This window comes from Osmerus eperlanus, unplaced genomic scaffold, assembly GCF_963692335.1.
Source record: "Osmerus eperlanus unplaced genomic scaffold, fOsmEpe2.1 SCAFFOLD_472, whole genome shotgun sequence".
Lineage (NCBI taxonomy): Eukaryota > Metazoa > Chordata > Actinopteri > Osmeriformes > Osmeridae > Osmerus > Osmerus eperlanus.
The window spans coordinates 2,501-21,902 of record NW_026911604.1 but is presented as its reverse complement, the minus strand read 5'-3'; the positions used below and the strand labels follow the sequence as shown (position 1 = coordinate 21,902).

Genomic DNA, 19,402 nt, shown 5'->3' with positions numbered 1-19,402 from the left:
AGAGAGAGAGAGAGAGAGAGAGAGAGAGAGAGAGAGAGAGAGAGAGAGAGAGAGAGAATCAGAGATTTAGAGATGGGGGTCAGGTGGCTGAGTGGTTAGGGAATCGGGCTATCAATCAGAAGGTTCCCGGATCGATTCCCGGCTGCGCAAAATGACGTTGTGTCCTTGGGCAAGGCACTTCACCCTACTTGCCTCGGGGGAATGTCCCTGTACTTACTGTAAGTCGCTCTGGATAAGAGCTTCTGCTAAATGACTAAATGTAAATTTAGACAGAGAGTACATGGCCGAAACCGGAAGAAAGATTTTCTCAAGATTTCCCTCTGTGTGTGCCTGTGTGTGTGCTTGTCTGTCTGCGTGCGTACGTGTGTTTGTGTGGAGGATTTGAAATTTGAACCCACAACAATTTCTTTTTTCTCAAGAAGTCAGAATACACCGCTTCTCCTTCCTGACATGATTTTATAAATAAAAAAACATTGGAGCTTCAGGCGCTTAACATCACATTGCAATCCTGTCCGCGCAAAGCATCAAAGGAAGAAACATGACGGAATTTTTTAGTTGCTCTTGCACAAATTTAAGATAAAACCAGTTCCTTCCACATAAACTCGCGCTGACAGAAATGCTAGACATGCAAACTCAGCCCAATCTAAGGATGCCCACTTCCTGTGCCTGTGCAGGTTCACACGCATGGGCGCGCACACAAACATGGCAATCATTTACACCTACAGTAGGCCTATATAATAAATGTGAATTCTGTCCGCCTCCTATAAGCCTGGGGGGACTTGTCTCTCAATTTATACGGTTGGCAGGTAATCTCCTATATTTTGGTGCGAGTCGTGTGACTGATAGGCTTACTGTGCCGACAGATAAACCGACACAGCGAACATTCTGCAGTTTCACCTCGTTTCACCCTTAAGACATTTCCCGCAATGGCTGGCGGCTGACTGACCGTTATGTCAAACTCACCTGCAAGTAGTTGCTCTCACAATACTCGGCCACATTCATCAAGTTGCTGTAGTTGTCCAACAGCGCTTGCCTGGCTGAAGGAGCCTCTTGTAAGATTTTAGTCACTTCATCGGTTAAGTTTTGTTCCTTCATCTTTCCGTGTCGCTCAAGTCCGGTCGGAGAGAAAAGTCAGCAACTTAACATCGATTAAGGATCCAAGGAGACCAGGGAAGTCACTTAGCAGAAGTGGAAACCACTCGACTATAAGTAAGCAGTATTGAATTCCCGCACACTCGAAAAGCAGAAGATGAGAAGTGAACTACTTATTATTCAAAGCGATGTCTGTTTAATAAAGAGGGACATGAACCTTGCAGCATGCACGTTTCTCTCTTTTTCTGCAACGCCTTGACATTTGCGGTTTCGTGCAGCACAGCAACTCACACACAAACGTTCAGTGTCGGCGTATCTTCTGCTTTGATGTTAGACTGGTGTCTCTCTCTTGTAACAGGAATCTAACCATCTTCAACAACCCTACCTAACAAATGTCAGCTTAATTAATTGTCCTGAGTAACAGAGGTTTTTGTAATTAAGTAAAAATACAAAATGAAATCTAAATAGCTTAAAGGTGACATGACATGAAAACTTCACTTTAGGAGGTTATTTAACATTAATGAGTTCCCCTAGCCTGCCTTTGGTCCCCCAGTGGCTAGAATTTTCGATAGGTGTAAACCAAGCCCTGGGTGTTCTTCTCCGCCTTTGAGAAAATGAAGGCTCAATTGCTCTGTTTGAAATCAAACAGAGCAATTGAGCATTCATTTTCAATTGAGCCTTCAAATTCTAGCCACAAGGTTAACTCCCCTCTCTCTGCTTTGCCCGCCCAGAGAATCTGGCCCGCCCATAAGAAACTGAGCTACAACCGTGCAAGTGTTTTTATCCTCGAGAGACATCATGGCTTGCAAAGAACGAAGCATTACATTTGCTCAGTTTGGATGTACAAAGTGAAACAAAAATCTTTTTACAGTTCCTTCATCCAAGCCTCTGAAGACCCAGTGTCTTAATTTTATTTTCTCTGGAAATGCGCCAACTTCTGTTGTAGGCGCATTTGTTTTGTATGTCTGCCAAACACTTCAGCCACTACTGTTTCCTCAACTTGAGCTAATACAAAACTGGCCTTGCTGAAATTAAATTCTGGATCAGTACTAACTCTCCTTCGTCCAGCTACTAACCTCGGACAAGTATGTTAACTAACGCTATATTTTGTAGCTTTACTGTATATGGTTACCTAGCTTGCTACCTTTAGAATGTGGCTGTAACATTAGCTCTGCAGCTAACAGCTGAGTTACTGTCGCTAATGGAAAGGTAGATAGCATCAAGTATGTGTGTGAATGCACATACTGTAACGTGAATGTTGTACACTTCTTTGTTATTTGGATAACCGTTCTGCTGTTGGTGTTATGGCGTGCGCGATATCCGCCTTTCCCCTCTTAGAAATGACTGAGTGTGTACCTCTGCAAACCAGGGTTATCAGATGAGAATGGGCAAATTCGAGGCATCTTACAGCAACGGGGCTACAGCCATTGCGATACATCCATTGTATACATTAGCGCATGGTGCAGCGCCTCCGCTCCTCATTAGCATTTAAAGCTACAGACACCAAAACAGCGCGTTCTGAGGAAAGCTCCTTGTGGGACTGCTAGTAGTGGCTGTAATTCTGCACCAAGGCTGAATTTCGGGAAAGAGACTTCTGATACAGTATTATGGGACCACTAAGGCCTATATAAAAGCATCCAAAAACAGCATGTCATGTCACCTTTAAATGGATGAGTATTTTCTGTTGGTTTTTGGTTATATTGGGTGAAACTGCGCCATCTATGGATTAAGGCGCAATGTCGCAGGGTAGCACACATCTCAAAAGAGATGGTTAGTAGTTACATAGGAAGTATCCAATGTACTGAACATAATTAACCAGCCCAACAAACTACATCCAAGTGCACACAACTGCAACCAGTGACGAAGGTTTCCCAGTGAGTCAGGTGGCTGAGCGGTTAGGGAATTGGGCTACTAATCAGAAGGTTGCTGGTTCGATTCTGGCCGTGCAACATGGTGTTGTGTCCTTGGGCAAGGCACTTCACCCTATTTGCCTCGGGGGAACGTCCCTGTACTTACTGTAAGTCGCTCTGGATAAGACCATCTGCTAAATGACTAAATGTAAAAGTGATGTAAGTTTAAATTGTCTAGAATCCTGGTCATGTACACTCCTGAAAACGCATTACGAGTTAATTGGGTTTAATCTCTCATTGTTTAATGTGTGGAAACGTGAGCGTGATCTAAACACGTTAATCTGAAATGTGTTTCTAGGAGAGTAAGAAGGTCAGGTCTAGTACTGGTGTGGTGTGGGCCTGAGGGCCGTCCTGCCCAGCAGCGTCAGGGTGAAGGCTCCAGTCAGGCCTGCGTAGCAGAGCAGGATGACCCAGAGAGCCTCAGCCCTGTCTGGGTCGGACAGTCCGAGGCGGTGGCCTAAACCCAGGTACACCACCAGCCTGATCTCTGCAGCCCTGCGGCCCTGCAGCCAGCAGTAGTACGACCCTGGAACACAGCACAAGCACTTACACACTCAGACATACTCTTATACACTCTTACACACCCAGATACACTCAGATACACTCATATACACTTTTACACACTCAGATACACTCTTACACACCCAGATACACTCAGATACACTCTTACACACCTAGGCCTAAGCGAGATATAAACACAGCAGATTATCAAAGCCCAGGAGCGGGCGTGGCCTACCTGAGTCTTCCTGGAGGGCGGGGTTCAGGTGGAGGTGGTGGCCTGGGTCGATGAACAGGCGCGGGGACGTCCTGTTGAGCCCCTCCATGTGCTGGAAGCGGTAGATGGGGGACGAGCCCACGTCCCAGGCCACGGCGTGCTGGGGTCCAGCCCCGGGGCAGGCCAGGACCAGGGGAGTGGAGGTTGGGTGGTTGTAGTGGTAGATGGGGATGGAGTCTCTGAGTCCCTGCCTCTGACCATAACCCAGGAACTTCCACAGGGCCAGCTTCTGGGGGGGTGGAGGGGGCCTGGGGAGGGGGCAGGGGACCGCGCACCTCCGCACCGCCAGCGTGGCGCCCAGGGCGGGTCCTCCCCCCTCTCGGGTCAGGCCCAACATCCGGGGGACGGCCCCCGAGTGGCAGGAGACCACGTTGGGGTCGTTGCCTCGGTAACGTACGTGGAGGTAGGGGCTCCGGACGTAGCACAGCCCCACTCTGGTCTGCTCCCCTGCCTGGCCACAGCGGTCACACAGAGACCAGGCCCGGTAGCTGGTGAACACCTGCGGGCACAGAAACGTGACCAGCTGAGATGTGGACACAGTACAGAGGGTGGTGCTACAGTTAGATAACCATGTGGACACAGTACAGAGGGTGGTGCTACAGTTATATAACCATGTGGACACAGTACAGAGGGTGGTGCTACAGTTAGATAACCATGTGGACACAGTACAGAGGGTGGTGCTACAGTTATATAACCATGTGGACACAGTACAGAGGGTGGTGCTACAGTTAGATAACCATGTGGACACAGTACAGAGGGTGGTGCTACAGTTAGATAACCATGTGGACACAGTACAGAGGGTGGTGCTACAGTTAGATAACCATGTGGACACAGTACAGAGGGTGGTGCTACAGTTAGATAACCATGTGGACACAGTACAGAGGGTGGTGCTACAGTTAGATAACCATGTGGACACAGTACAGAGGGTGGTGCTACAGTTAGATAACCATGTGGACACAGTACAGAGGGTGGTGCTACAGTTAGATAACCATGTGGACACAGTACAGAGGGTGGTGCTACAGTTAGATAACCATGTGGACACAGTACAGAGGGTGGTGCTACAGTTAGATAACCATGTGGACACAGTACAGAGGGTGGTGCTACAGTTAGATAACCATGTGGACACAGTACAGAGGGTGGTGCTACAGTTAGATAACCACTCTGGACCTGGTAGAGAGCTGGGTGGTTCTGAGACAGGGGGTTCTGAGGCGGGTGGTTTTGAGGTGGGTGAGGCGTGTTCTTCTTCTTCAGCCGCCGGCGTCTCTGCCTGGCCTCCCTCCCCTGGAGGACCACCCCCTGGGCCTCCTGCACGTCCACGTCGTAACCATAGAAGAAGTCTCCGGCGGCGGTGCCACAGAGGTAGTGCCCTGAGTCCTCCGGCTGGGCCCTGAAGACCAGCAGGCTGAACAGACGGATGGAGAAGCGCCCTCGCAGGTCTCCCCCACGGCCCACCTCACAAGAGCAGCACTCACTTTACATTTAGTCATGCTACACAATATAATCACTGAAATTATCATTTAACAAATCTCAAATAATGTGATAAGGCATAGTGTAGTATGATATAGTTGTGTAATATACAGTAAAATTGTAAGCTATGACATAGTATATAAAGTATAATAACTTATGTGATACTAAAAGTATTAAAAAGTGAATTCAAATAAATTCCTGCTAGTCCCTCCCCACACACACACATACACACACACACACACACCTGCTGGGAATCGACCAGGGCGGTGCCGTGCAGGTCTGTGAGCACCTTGGTGGCTCCGCGGTCCCCCAGCTCTCTCTGGTAGTACCACACCACCTCCAGGGCCTGCTCCGGCTTGCAGTGGCAGGGCAGCTCCAGGGTCATGCCCGCCAGGTAGGCCGCGTTGTCAAACACCAGGAAGGCCGGGCAGGCGCGGTGCGTGAAGACGTTCTCCCGGTCCTCAGGGGCTTCGAACGCCCCAGCCAGGAGGGGCAGGAGGAGGGGCAGGAGGAGGGGCAGGAGGAGGGGTAACAGGGGCCCCTGGTGTGGAAGGGCAGGCGGGCGGGATAGGAGGACTAAGAGGATACCCAGGGAAGGAGCCAGGTCCAGGGGTAGAGATGAGAGAAGCCCCATCATTCTGATCAACGGGTCATGTTGGATCAACATCACTACACACCTCACCTCAAACAACAGGAGGTCAGAGGTCAGACTGGAGATTCCGTCTCATCTAAACTCCTGTCCTGCAGGTCAAATCTGTCTCCAGTCAATTCCTCAGGCAAAGGAATTATTTGTTTACAGTATTATATCCCAATAGCTTCAGTTGAACAGGTGTGTGTATGCCTTTCTCCTCCCCTAGTCTGGGTTCTTCCTGTGAATGGCCGCCGTGTCACAATGATACTGAGCATTCTGGAATGACGAAATAGACCAATAACATCTCCCTATGTCATTAAAGGCACACACTGAATTTTTGTAAACATATTTATTGATACGACAAGAAAAGTTTGCTTTATTTTCCCTTTCTCCAATTGTTTATAAGGTTTCATAACATACACAGCAATATATTTCAAGCGAAGTAGAGTCCCGTATCCAGGCAGTAGTGTTATTGTTGAGTGGAGTTAGGCTGAATCCCATACAGCTGCATCAGGTCAGCTATTCTCTGGTTTGGCTTTTCTGTGTCTCTGTAACCCACTGTAGTTTCACTGCAGCGTTCCTCCTCCCTCCCCCTCCTCTCCTCCTCCCTCCCCCTCCTCTCTCCCACCCTCCCCCTCCTCTCTCCCACCCTCCTCTCCCTCTCTCCCTCCCTCTCTCTCTCTTCCTCACTCCCACCGCCCCCAGTTACCCCTCCTTGCTCCTCAGCATCATCTATATCCCCTTCCTCTCCTTCTCTCCCTTTCTCCTCTCCTCCGTCACCTCCCACATCACCGCTCCTCCCGCGCTCCCCCCGGCCGCGCTGAGCAGCTGTGGCCAGCAGGGGGAGCAGCGTCTCACAGCGACCCCTCTCAGAGGGGCTGAGCAGGGCCAGGTTGAGGGAGAAGCGGGGGGTCTGGGTCAGTCCTTCCAAGACCTCCGTCACCCTGCCCTCATCACCGGGCTGAAGACCCTCACACAACACAACCAGGAACTCACCTGGAGGGGAGGGGAGGATAGGGAGGCAGGAGAGAGGAGAATGGAGTGGAGCGGAGGAGAGGAGGAGAGGGGAGGGGAAGACAGGAAGAGAGGGGAGGACAGGAGGGGATTATTTAAGCAATTTATTTTAATCTTCTATCCATCGAGGTTTCTCTCATTTCCTTAATATCTCTTCAGGACGCATTCAGATCAAATCAGCAGAACAAAACTAACATCAACACAGACTTTCGTCAACTTCCCCCGCGGTCCTACCTAGCAGTCCGAAGCCGACCTCTGCCCTGAAGATGTCCCTGAGGGCCGGCCCTCCCAGAGCCAGCAGCAGCCTGTAGCGCCCCCTGCAGGCTCCAGCCAGCTGGCGCCAGCACCTGCTCAGCTCAGACGTGGTCCTGGGCAGGGGCTGGGGGAGGGGGAGGGAACACTCGTGTTGCTGCCTGGGTGTGTCGGTGGAGGAGGAAGAGAAGGAGGAGGAGGAGGAGGAAGAGAAGGAGGAGGCCAGGGAGTTCCAAGGTTGCTTGCGAGGACCCCCTGCCTTGTCCTTCTTGTCCAGAGGCCTTAGGTGAGAGGCCTGGACAATGTCTCTGGAGGAGTGGAGGAAGAGAAGGAACAGATTTATGGTTAGTGATTCCACATGAGATGGATCTAGATATAGGTCAGTGGTAGAGCTTTTTAAAGCATATAATATCACAGGGGGCATGTGCTTCGCTTTGGACTAAAGTGTCTGTAAAGTGAATTTATTCTAATGATGGCTTTAGCAGTTAATAGATACATGAAACCGAAATGCCGAGAGTCAATCTAGCGTTATCTATCTAAACGGTAAGGTGAAATCGTTGTGCTTTTACCTAAACTCTTCGTATGATCCAACTTTCTGGTGCAAAGCTCGAAACTTGGCGTCGTTTTCTCTCTGGTACTTCCTGTCCGCCTCGAGGGCACCTTGCAGCTCGCGCTCCAACGCGGAGAAGTTCACGATCTCTTCCGACATCCTGAACGTGCGACTGTTTCGGTCAACTGGTGAAATGTGCAAACAACTCTTTGCTAGCCAGCTAATCAAATTTAATTCGGCTAACTGTTCACCGGTTGCCTGCTAGTCAAAGTCTTGGGATTCACTTGTAATTCCGAAGTCCATTAAAGTTAAATTAGACATAACTAGGGTGGTTAACACCATTGTCATATTCCAAACTTTACCTGATGACTTTGTGTGTTTCTGCACCGGTCCCTCTCACTTAGTAAACACACGTCTCCCTAGCAACCCCGGCTCGCGAGGCGCATCTTGGCCATAAGGCCAGCAGAGGGCAGAATTGCCTAACGTGATTGCCACCACCGTTGTCTTTCGACGCACTTTTGGCAGGACGTTTTAAAATCGCTTTTCATATACATATCCACCTATTTCTGTATGTATCTAGGCCATGCGCTGTTTCTGTGACCTACCAGTTATCTCTCTCCTTAAATCTGTTAAAACTACAGGCAGGTAAATGAAGACATCACATAGCATGTAAAAATACTTTAGTATAAATGAGATACAATACAGAAGCAAGAGAACTGCATCTATCTGAACAACATTGTTGCACGGTCAAGACTACATCTTATTTACAAACAAGCCTCAGAGCTAAGACACAACGTTAAAAACTAACATGTACACAAATCACATATATTTTATTACACCAAGCCTTAAACACATTTATATTCGTCCCATGGTACAAAACAACATGTGCAAATATCACTTTTTCATTTGGAAAGATCCATGTATTTAGATCAAGAAATCAAGCACAGTTCTGTTTACATTCACATACGAAACCACCGTTTTAAACCCTTATTCACATCAACACAGTGAACATTCAGTTACAACGTAGAAAAGAACATTTTGGTCTACAGCATACTGTGTATGTACGGAATGAGTCCTGGCCAATTCCCATTGATGTCTCTCTAGTCCCAGGAGTGGGTTCAAGGGTCATGGGGGTTCAGGGGTCAGGAGAGGGTTCAGAGGTCATGGGCGGATTCAGGGTAGGAGCCAGTGCATGCGTTCTCTCAAGCGGGGAAGATGACCTCCGGGTCACATGACCTCCCTCAGCTAAACCGCTAGCCCGAGGTGGCTGGATTGTTGACAGTTGTTTTAACCCTTGTGTTATCTTCGGGTCATTCTGACCCATCAGTCATTGTGACCCACTGTCGTATTGCGACAAATTTACCTCATACAAAAACAAAGTGAAGCATTTTCTTTTAACTGTCGGGCTGTCTCAGACCCCCCACATTGCGAAGGTTAAAAGAAAATGATTTTTATTTGTTTTTGTATTGGGTGAAATTGGGTAAACACAACGATGGTTCGTTGTGAACCTTTGGGTCATGTGACCCGAAGGCAGCACGAGGGTTAAAGGAACACAAGCATCCTCCTTTCATGTTAAATCAGACAGTGACCTCAAGGTCGTTCAAGACAGGTTGCATACATGTGATTAGTTAACGTTGCCCTCATCCCAACCTGGAGGAACAGATGACCACACCACTGATCCAAGGTCAGATATGAGGCACAAACCATTTTCAAGTACTTGATATATATTTTAAATGCACAATCGAACCAATATGTTAAACCCCATGACACTGATTCAAATCAAACATACATCAAGAGTATTATATTTACACAGGTTGTTAGGCCTGGTGACCCCCTCCTCCTCCTTCCATCCTCTGAGAGCATCAACAGGTAGTTGGCTGGCCTGGGGGGGGGGGGGGGGGGGGGGCAGGAAGACAGTAGTTACATCTCAGTCCAGTTAGTGATCCAGTGTTTTTTAATCTTCTTTTTGGAGGGTGGCTCCAGGATTAGGAAGCCTTCGTTGTCCTGGTAACGCTCCTCCTTGCCGATCTTTACGCCGTGGTAAGTAGGCACACTCTGACAGGGCCGCTCCCTCTGAAAGAAGCCACACTGCACACACACACACACACGTGTAGACACACACACACACGTGTAGACACACACACACGTGTAGACACACACACACGTGTAGACACACACACACGTGTAGACACACACGTGTAGACACACACACACAACACTTATTCAGCATGAATATGTTCATTCAACAGCTGAGAGATTGCAAATAACACAGACCAGCCACACCACACAGTACTCTCTGCTAAGCGGTTTAGTGGGACAGACATGAAAAGGTCTGGGAAGGAGAGCTGGAGTCTGTAAGGCAGCAGCCGACCCTCCTGCTGTTCAAAGCATCAAACAGCCACGGCTCCTCATGCAGAGGAAGAGGGGCGGCTCTTAAAAGTGAGACATGGAGCTTAAACACGGAAGAAAAGGAATCTCAAGAGTTACGGCTCAGTAGGAAAAACACTTCAAACAGGCGGAGGGAGAGAAGTGAGTTGAAGATTAAGAGTTGAGCATAATCAGCACCCCAGAAGAGAGGACACCAGAGGGGGCTGCGAGGAGCTCCGGGGCAAGCAGAAGTGCAGTTTTACCCAGGGGACCCAGTGCATGGAGCCAGGGGGCCTTGCGGCCCGGCTTGTCCATCCTCAGTGCTCTTCGCTCAGCCGCTCCACCTCCGAGGGCTGGGTCTTCATCTGGGCCTTCTGGGCCTTGGCCTCGTACAGCTTCCTGGTGCTGGCCCGCTTGAAGAACCCGCACTGGCCAGCGGAGGAGGGGGGAGGGGCAAAACACATCATAAAAGGGCCTATGCTGTTGCCACGGGGACCATGGAAGACGTAGCCATGGTCGCCGTGGTAGCCGTGGTCACTAGTCCTTATTCACTGACATGACCTGTGCCACGGTCGAGGGTTTCTGGGTAGTGTCACTGACAAACACACTGACAAAAACACGGAAGCATGCAGACATACACACTCTCTCACTACCGACCACATGAGAAACACACTCTCTCTCTACCGACCACATGAGAAACACACTCTCTCTCTACCGACCACATGAGAAACACACTCTCTCTCTACCGACCACATGAGAAACACACTCTCTCTCTACCGACCACATGAGAAACACACTCTGTCTCTACCGACCACATGAGAAACACACTCTCTCTCTACCGACCACATGAGAAACACACTCTCTCTCTACCGACCACATGAGAAACACACTCTCTCTCTAGCGACCACATGAGAAACACACTCTCTCTCTAGCGACCACATGAGAAACACACTCTCTCTCTACCGACCACATGAGAAACACACTCTCTCTAGCGACCACATGAGAAACACACACTCTCTCTAGCGACCACATGAGAAACACACTCTCTCTCTACCGACCACATGAGAAACACACTCTCTCTCTAGCGACCACATGAGAAACACACTCTCTCTCTACCGACCACATGAGAAACACACACTCTCTCTAGCGACCACATGAGAAACACACACTCTCTCTAGCGACCACATGAGAAACACACTCTCTCTCTACCGACCACATGAGAAACACACACTCTCTCTAGCGACCACATGAGAAACACACACTCTCTCTAGCGACCACATGAGAAACACACTCTCTCTCTACCGACCACATGAGAAACACACACTCTCTCTAGCGACCACATGAGAAACACACACTCTCTCTAGCGACCACATGAGAAACACACTCTCTCTCTACCGACCACATGAGAAACACACACTCTCTCTAGCGACCACATGAGAAACACACTCTCTCTCTACCGACCACATGAGAAACACACACTCTCTCTAGCGACCACATGAGAAACACACACTCTCTCTAGCGACCACATGAGAAACACACTCTCTCTCTACCGACCACATGAGAAACACACTCTCTCTCTAGCGACCACATGAGAAACACACTCTCTCTCTACCGACCACATGAGAAACACACACTCTCTCTAGCGACCACATGAGAAACACACACTCTCTCTAGCGACCACATGAGAAACACACTCTCTCTCTACCGACCACATGAGAAACACACACTCTCTCTAGCGACCACATGAGAAACACACACTCTCTCTAGCGACCACATGAGAAACACACTCTCTCTCTACCGACCACATGAGAAACACACACTCTCTCTAGCGACCACATGAGAAACACACTCTCTCTCTAGCGACCACATGAGAAACACACACTCTCTCTAGCGACCACATGAGAAACACACTCTCTCTCTACCGACCACATGAGAAACACACACTCTCTCTAGCGACCACATGAGAAACACACTCTCTCTCTACCGACCACATGAGAAACACACTCTCTCTCTAGCGACCACATGAGAAACACACACTCTCTCTACCGACCACATGAGAAACACACTCTCTCTCTAGCGACCACATGAGAAACACACTCTCTCTCTAGCGACCACATGAGAAACACACTCTCTCTCTAGCGACCACATGAGAAACACACTCTCTCTCTAGCGACCACATGAGAAACACACTCTCTCTCTAGCGACCACATGAGAAACACACTCTCTCTCTACCGACCACATGAGAAACACACTCTCTCTCTAGCGACCACATGAGAAACACACTCTCTCTCTAGCGACCACATGAGAAACACACTCTCTCTCTAGCGACCACATGAGAAACACACTCTCTCTCTAGCGACCACATGAGAAACACACTCTCTCTCTACCGACCACATGAGAAACACACTCTCTCTCTAGCGACCACATGAGAAACACACTCTCTCTCTAGCGACCACATGAGAAACACACTCTCTCTCTACCGACCACATGAGAAACACACACTCTCTCTAGCGACCACATGAGAAACACACTCTCTCTCTACCGACCACATGAGAAACACACACTCTCTCTAGCGACCACATGAGAAACACACTCTCTCTCTACCGACCACATGAGAAACACACACTCTCTCTAGCGACCACATGAGAAACACACTCTCTCTCTACCGACCACATGAGAAACACACACTCTCTCTAGCGACCACATGAGAAACACACTCTCTCTCTAGCGACCACATGAGAAACACACACTCTCTCTAGCGACCACATGAGAAACACACACTCTCTCTAGCGACCACATGAGAAACACACTCTCTCTCTACCGACCACATGAGAAACACACACTCTCTCTAGCGACCACATGAGAAACACACACTCTCTCTAGCGACCACATGAGAAACACACTCTCTCTCTAGCGACCACATGAGAAACACACTCTCTCTCTACCGACCACATGAGAAACACACACTCTCTCTAGCGACCACATGAGAAACACACTCTCTCTCTAGCGACCACACCCTCGTTCCGTACCTTCCACAGGAGGATGATGATCAGGCCCAGCAGTAGGACTCCAGCCACCACCGACACGATGAGGATCCAGAGAGGGGCCTGGTATGGAGCCTCCTCCCCCAGCTCTGGGTCCACCTGCAGGGTGAACTGGAGAGGGTCGGGGGGGGGGGGTACAGGATGGGGGTGAGGAGGGACGACTCACTGTCATCAGTGTTATCATCATCAGCATCATCCTTGTCTCCACGTTGTTCAGCATTGTTGTTGTTACCATGACAGCATGACAGGTTACGACCAGGTTATTACCTCTCTGGATTGAGTGTCCATTCCGATGGTGGGTTTATCTGTCACCAGTTTCAGAGTAGCCAGGCCTTTCACTGTCACTCTCCACGCCTCAGTGAAGTCCTGCACACACACACACACCCCACACACACACACACACACACCCCACACACACCCCACACACACACACCCCACACACCCCACACACACACACACACACTTCCTCAGCCCCCATTGGAATACTCCGCACTGCTACTACCAGTCCCCTCATGTCAGGTCAGTGATTTCCCCAATGAAGGCAGCATGCTAGTGTGGCTGTGAGGTGACCTCTGACCTCCAGCATGGTGCTGTTCCACAGCCTGGCCTTCACCACCAGTCTGGCAGATCGGCTCATGTTCCTCAGGGGGCAGATGAACTTGACACAGCGAGCGGCACCACGGACGCAGTCCTGGGGGGGGGGGCAGCATCGAGATGATTAGCCATGAAGCTAGCATAGACAAATGGTTAGCCATGAAGCCAGCATAGACAGATGGTTAGCCATGAAGCTAGCATAGACAGAGGTTAGCCATGAAGCTAGCATAGACAGAGGTTAGCCATGAAGCTAGCATAGACAGAGGTTAGCCATGAAGCTCACAGAAGTGTGTAGTGTGTGTGTGAGTGCTTCATTCTCTGACCAGTTGGAAGGTCTTCTTGCGACGGCCCTGCAAGTTAAGGGCGGCCCTGGTTTCTCCTCGCTCCTCCCCTTTAACTGACTCCACCTCTCTCTTCCTCCTCTTCCTGGTTTCATCCTCCGGTAACTAGAAAGAGATGTATGAAGACAGACAGAGGAAGAGAGGCAGCAACAGAGAGAGAGAGAGAGAGAGAGAGAGAGATGGTGAGAAAGATGGAGACAGACAGAGGAAGAGAGGCAGCAACAGAGAGAGAGAGAGATGGTGAGAAAGATGGAGACAAAAAGAGACAAAAAAAGAGACAGAGAGAGAGAGAGAGAAAGGAAAAGGAACAGAAAGAGAGAGAGAGAAAGTGGGGAAGTATAGGGAAGGAGAAATAAATGTTAAATGAGACATATTACAATCAGCTACAACCTGACAAGTGTTGGTAGCAGATATGTTAGTGGGTCAGGGGTCTGGGGTCAGAGGTCACTTATGGTTACCAGGAGTTTGAGAGGGTTAACAATGTCCCCGGGGGGAACACAGTGCGTGTCAGACGTTCCAAAAGTCTCAATCTCCGTCAGGTACAACAGCCACTTCCCATTGGCTAACTCCCACGGCCAATCAAACTCCACCTCCAGGTGGCCAAGTCCACCTAGTGGCTTGCCACTAATGTTGACCTATGAGACAGAGAGAGGATCAGGATCTGAGAAGCCGTTTCTAACCAGGAAGTTCAGGCATTCCTCTGAGCTGACGACAAAAAGCATCATAACTGTCTGTCTTACGTTTGAATCTTAGATCGGTTTGAAATGTACTCGATGCTACTGTGGCAGGGTTACTGTTACTGCATTGGTCACATCTGGTCAGTGAATAACAATTTATTCCAAATTGAGTAACCTATTAGGATACAATACAATGACAAATGAGTAACTTGATCAAATCTGTAATGTTGTATAACGTACTGACCTCAAATGTGAGCTGGACAGGACTTCCCACGTCTAGCGTGGTCTTCATGGCCGACTCCCCGGACAGGACTTCCACGTCTAGCGTGGTCTTCATGCCGACTCCCCCCTCACCTCACCGCTAAACAGGGTTAGGCCTGTCTGTTTCACCCTGGAGGAAGAACGGGAGAGGAAAACCACACTGCTAGTCCACAAACACTCTGCTTTCAGATCCTTAGAACGTTTAAATAGAGAGGGTGAGGAGTAGGAAGGGGGAGAAGGGGAGAGAGAGAGAGGAAGAGAGAGTGGGAGAGGGAGAGAGAGAGATGAGAGGAAGAGAGAGAGTGGGAGAGGGAGAGAGAGGGAGAGGGAAGAGAGAGAGAGGAAGAGAGAGAGAGGGAGAGAGAGGGAGAGAGAAAGGGGAGGGAGGGAGGGAGGGAGGGAGGGAGGGAGAGAGAGGGAGAGAGAGAGAGGGAGGGAGGGAGGGAGGGAGGGAGGAGGGAGGGAGGGAGGGAGGGAGGGAGGGAGGGAGGAGAGAGAGGGAGAGAGAGGGAGAGAGAAGGGAGGAGGGAGAGGAAGAGAGAGAGAGGGAGAGAGAGGGAGAGAGAGGAAGAGAGAGAGAGGAAGAGAGAGAGAGGAAGAGAGAGAGAGGGAGAGAGAGGGAGAGAGAGAGAGGGAGAGAGAGGGAGAGAGAGAGAGAGAGAGAGAGGAGAGAGAGAGAGAGCAGCAGAGAGAGAGAGAGAGAGAGAGAAGAGAGAGAGAGAGAGAGGGGGAGAGAGAGGGAGGAGGGAGAGAGAAAGGGAGGGAGGGAGGCAGGCAGGCAGGCAGGGGACTCACACAAGGTAAAGGAGGTCTCCAGAGAGTACTCCACCACCATGACCAGAGGAAGAGGCTGAGGTCAGTCTGTTCACTCAGCCTGAGGGAACACACAGGTGTGAGCTTGAGGGTTTCACTGAGGTCAAAGCTATAGGTGTTAATGTGTGTGTGTGTGGTGTGTGTGTGTGTGTGTGTGTGTGTGTGTGTGTGTGTGTGTGTGTGTGTGTGTGCGTGCGACTCACGTGGAAAGTTGCAGCTGGGTGTTTATCTGCTTGGTGTCCAGGCTGATTTCAGAAATCTCAAAATTAAGTTGGACTGAGTCTGATATGAATAAGAGAGAGAGACAAGAGGAGAGGATATGAGAGGAGAGGGGAAGAGTACAGTACAGTGAATAGATGAAGACTTGACACCATGCAACTGCATAGATCTGTCCTTTCAGAGGAGAACTTACCTTCTGTTGCTGGGAAACGGTTCCCCAGCTCACACAGTAGAACCATGTTCTCCACTGCACAGCCTACCACAGGGCCCTGGCTCTGTGGAACACAGAACACACAGGACAGCAGAACGATCAGTGTGTGTCTGCGTTGTTAGAGAGAGCTTGACAGCACTAGTGTGCACTGACCTCAGAGCGCACGCCAGAGTACTGAAGTGAGGGGGGATTGTCCATATTCAGCAAAGCATTGTGGGCATCCTCTGCTGGTTGTCCCGGCGATGAGAATTGGTCACGTGGACAACCAATAGGAGCTTCTTGACACTGGTGCTGTACTGGAACACTGATGGCCTTCCCGGCTACACACACACACACACACACACACACAAAGATAGAAGCATGGGAGACAGAGTAAACACAGAGGTGGTCAGAGACTGGTGCCTGTGCTCAGCAGGTCACCTCACCTGGGGAAGGGCACCTGCTGCTCGTTATTGAACGACTGCCGGTCATCTGCAGGTTACTCTGACACCTGTTATCTAGACCACACTCCTTCAGGATGTGGATCTGAGAGGGGAGGGGGGAGGGGGGGGAAGGAGAAAAAGAGGACAAGCAGGAGGGAGAAGAAGAGAGAATGAGAGAGAGGTAAACATTGAAAAACAAGCAACTCAAAGTATCCATCCATTAACATATGATAGGAACAATGGAAACATGATGGTTCAGTGTGTTCTCCACAGGTTCCAGGTCTAGAGGTTGTTGTAGAACCACAGGTGACATCATGTTAGGGTTCTCACCTCGGTTCTAAGGGGACTGCCTTGCTCTCGCTGAGCACAGGAAGGAGTCCAGGTTCTGGAGGGTCCCCCCCTGTGTGGGCGCTTGGCCCTTGGTAGATCGACACATTCAGAGCAAACTTCACTGGCTCCACCTTGTCTCTGAGGGGTGTCTAAGAGCCAAACAGGTGAACGGGAGTAAATACTGAACCATGCACTTCATCCTTGGTGTTCTGTTATACTGCCATATTTGTATGTCACTTTGGATAAAGCGTCTGCTAAATGAATAAAAAGGATGTTAAAAAATGTTAGTCCAGTGGTTAAAAGTAGAGTTGTCGTTTGGAAGCAATCCAGTCTAGCATGGAGTATCTGTGTCTCTCACCACCAGACCCAGTTTCAGTGTTCGAACCACCTGGTCGCTGGCATGGACAGGAAACCGGTGTAACTTCCCTGGTTGTTGTCTTGGAAACGGACCCGAGAGTTGTGTCGAGACAGGTCGGCATTGACTGTGAACTCATTGCTGATGGGAGAGAGAGATTGAAAGAGCAACAATAGTTTAATATGAAATTTAAATCTTCACCAAGAAAAAAATATAAATAAATTTGAATATTGACTTTGCTTCAATAAATGTGTCAATATTAGATCCATTGAATGTTTGTTTGTGTCCGCATATTTGTGTGTACATGTATGTGTGTGTACATAGAAGTGTGTGTTTCCATATGTGTGTGTGTGACCTCCAGCAAACAGCAGATTTATTTGTCTAATAATGTCAGGCAGCGGTAATATGATTAATGCTCCCACTGAGGAACCGGGGACATTCAAGGGCAAACCTGTGAATTCATCTTATTAGGACACGTCCCTTACATCCCTCCTGAGCACCAGGGCACACGCCTGTGTGTGTGTGATTACATGTGTGCGTGTGCATAGGTCACCCCTTGTGTGTGTGTTTATCTGTGTATGCGTCCCTCTGTAAGCATCAAAGATTCGAGGCTAGTCACCTATTGTTGTAGCTATCCATCCTCCTCCCCTTTCATTAACAATGGCTTTTAATTGACTGGTTCATCCTGCCAATCAATCACTTGAACCAATTCATTTAGAGCAAAGGGGAAAGTCTACTAGGAGCCCTTGAGAGCCAGCATGACAGGGCATGGTGTCATTACCACAACCCCAGCATCAATAATCTGAGACAACAACTGCATCACAATGTGAACGTTCGGATTTCAGGTAAACAGCTGTAGCTCATCACCTACAGCAACAGGACCCGAATGAACAGTATCGAACAGTAGCCATCCGCCACTCCTTAAAACGAACTGTAAACCATCACTTAGAGGCAAATGTAGCTGATCTTCCCATCTACCATGATGCATTCACTCAGCCCGGCTGATCCCATGTCAGACATGTAGGATGAAACATCTGTTTACCCAGGAGAACCGATACTAGGACATAGGTTTGGGCTGAGCCCAAAATGTTTACGTCTGGCTCCGCCCCTGCCTACCGCCACAAATATAATCCCATTCTGCGGGAAACAAACGCACTGATGTTCTTCTTCACATCCTTGTCTCCTGTGCTGAGTGTGTAAGAGAAACACACCTCCACCCTCCACACTGCAACACACACACAAAACATGCACATTACACAACACATTCTGCAGATGACACACCAGAGATATTCATATAAATAATCTAAAGATACATGATGTTTTATGAAACGATAATTCGTAAGATGAAAGACATATGGACGCACTCAACAACACAGATGTAGTGTAGGATGGCTGAGCGTTAGGGAATCGGGCTATTAATCAGAAGGTTGCCAGTTTGATTCCCGGCCATGCAAAATGCATTGTGTCCTTGGCAAGGCACTTCACCCTACTTGCCATGGGGAGAATGTCCCTGTACTTACTGTAGGTCTGGGTAAGAGCGTCTGCTAAATGTAAATGTAGGTGTAGGGAGTGTCAGCTGTCTCACCAGTAGTCACACTGGCTGGATCCACCACCTCAGGGGATACCCTCAGAGTCTGGTTGAGGTGTATCACTGGACGGGCTCTGACACACACACATTTCATATTATTGATATATATTTAAGTGAGTACGTGCTTGTGTTGTGTTGTGAGTGTGTGTGTTGTGTGAGTGTGTGTGTGTGTGTGTGTGTGTGTGTGTGTGTGTGTGTGTGTGTGTGTGTGTGTGTGTGAGTACCGGAGCAGAGCCACATGGTCGTCCAGAGAGCCCACCAGCAGGTCTGGGTAACGGTTCTGGTCCACATCCAGACCTGCACTCAGGCTGTACCCAAACGTTGAGAACACACCGCTGCCCACATCCTTCCCTCGATCACCTGCATCATCATCATCACCATCGTCATCATCACCACCACCACCATCATCATCATCATCATCATCACCATCATCATCATCACCATCGTCATCACCACCACCACCATCATCATCATCATCACCATCATCAC

At 49.3% G+C, this 19,402-nt stretch overlaps 2 protein-coding genes and 1 pseudogene across 2 annotated transcripts; all 3 read right to left on the bottom strand.

Annotated features, from left to right (window-relative positions):
- Window positions 1-3,230: 3,230 nt before the first annotated feature.
- On the bottom strand, window positions 3,231-5,881 carry LOC134016322 (Ig-like V-type domain-containing protein FAM187A). Its single transcript, XM_062455698.1, has 4 exons — window positions 5,489-5,881; window positions 4,945-5,229; window positions 3,739-4,276; window positions 3,231-3,528 (listed from the first exon to the last, which is right to left on the bottom strand). Exons 1-4 carry the CDS (start codon window positions 5,879-5,881, stop codon window positions 3,320-3,322), a joined length of 1,425 nt encoding a protein of 474 aa, XP_062311682.1. The 3' UTR covers window positions 3,231-3,319.
- Window positions 5,882-6,097: 216 nt separating this feature from the next.
- Window positions 6,098-8,084, bottom strand: ccdc103 (coiled-coil domain containing 103). Its single transcript, XM_062455697.1, has 4 exons — window positions 7,711-8,084; window positions 7,124-7,449; window positions 6,585-6,871; window positions 6,098-6,151 (listed from the first exon to the last, which is right to left on the bottom strand). Exons 1-4 carry the CDS (start codon window positions 7,848-7,850, stop codon window positions 6,098-6,100), a joined length of 807 nt encoding a protein of 268 aa, XP_062311681.1. The 5' UTR covers window positions 7,851-8,084.
- A 270-nt stretch (window positions 8,085-8,354) lies between these two features.
- The window catches only part of LOC134016319 (integrin alpha-3-like), a 12,850-nt pseudogene continuing 1,802 nt past the window's right edge, over window positions 8,355-19,402 (bottom strand).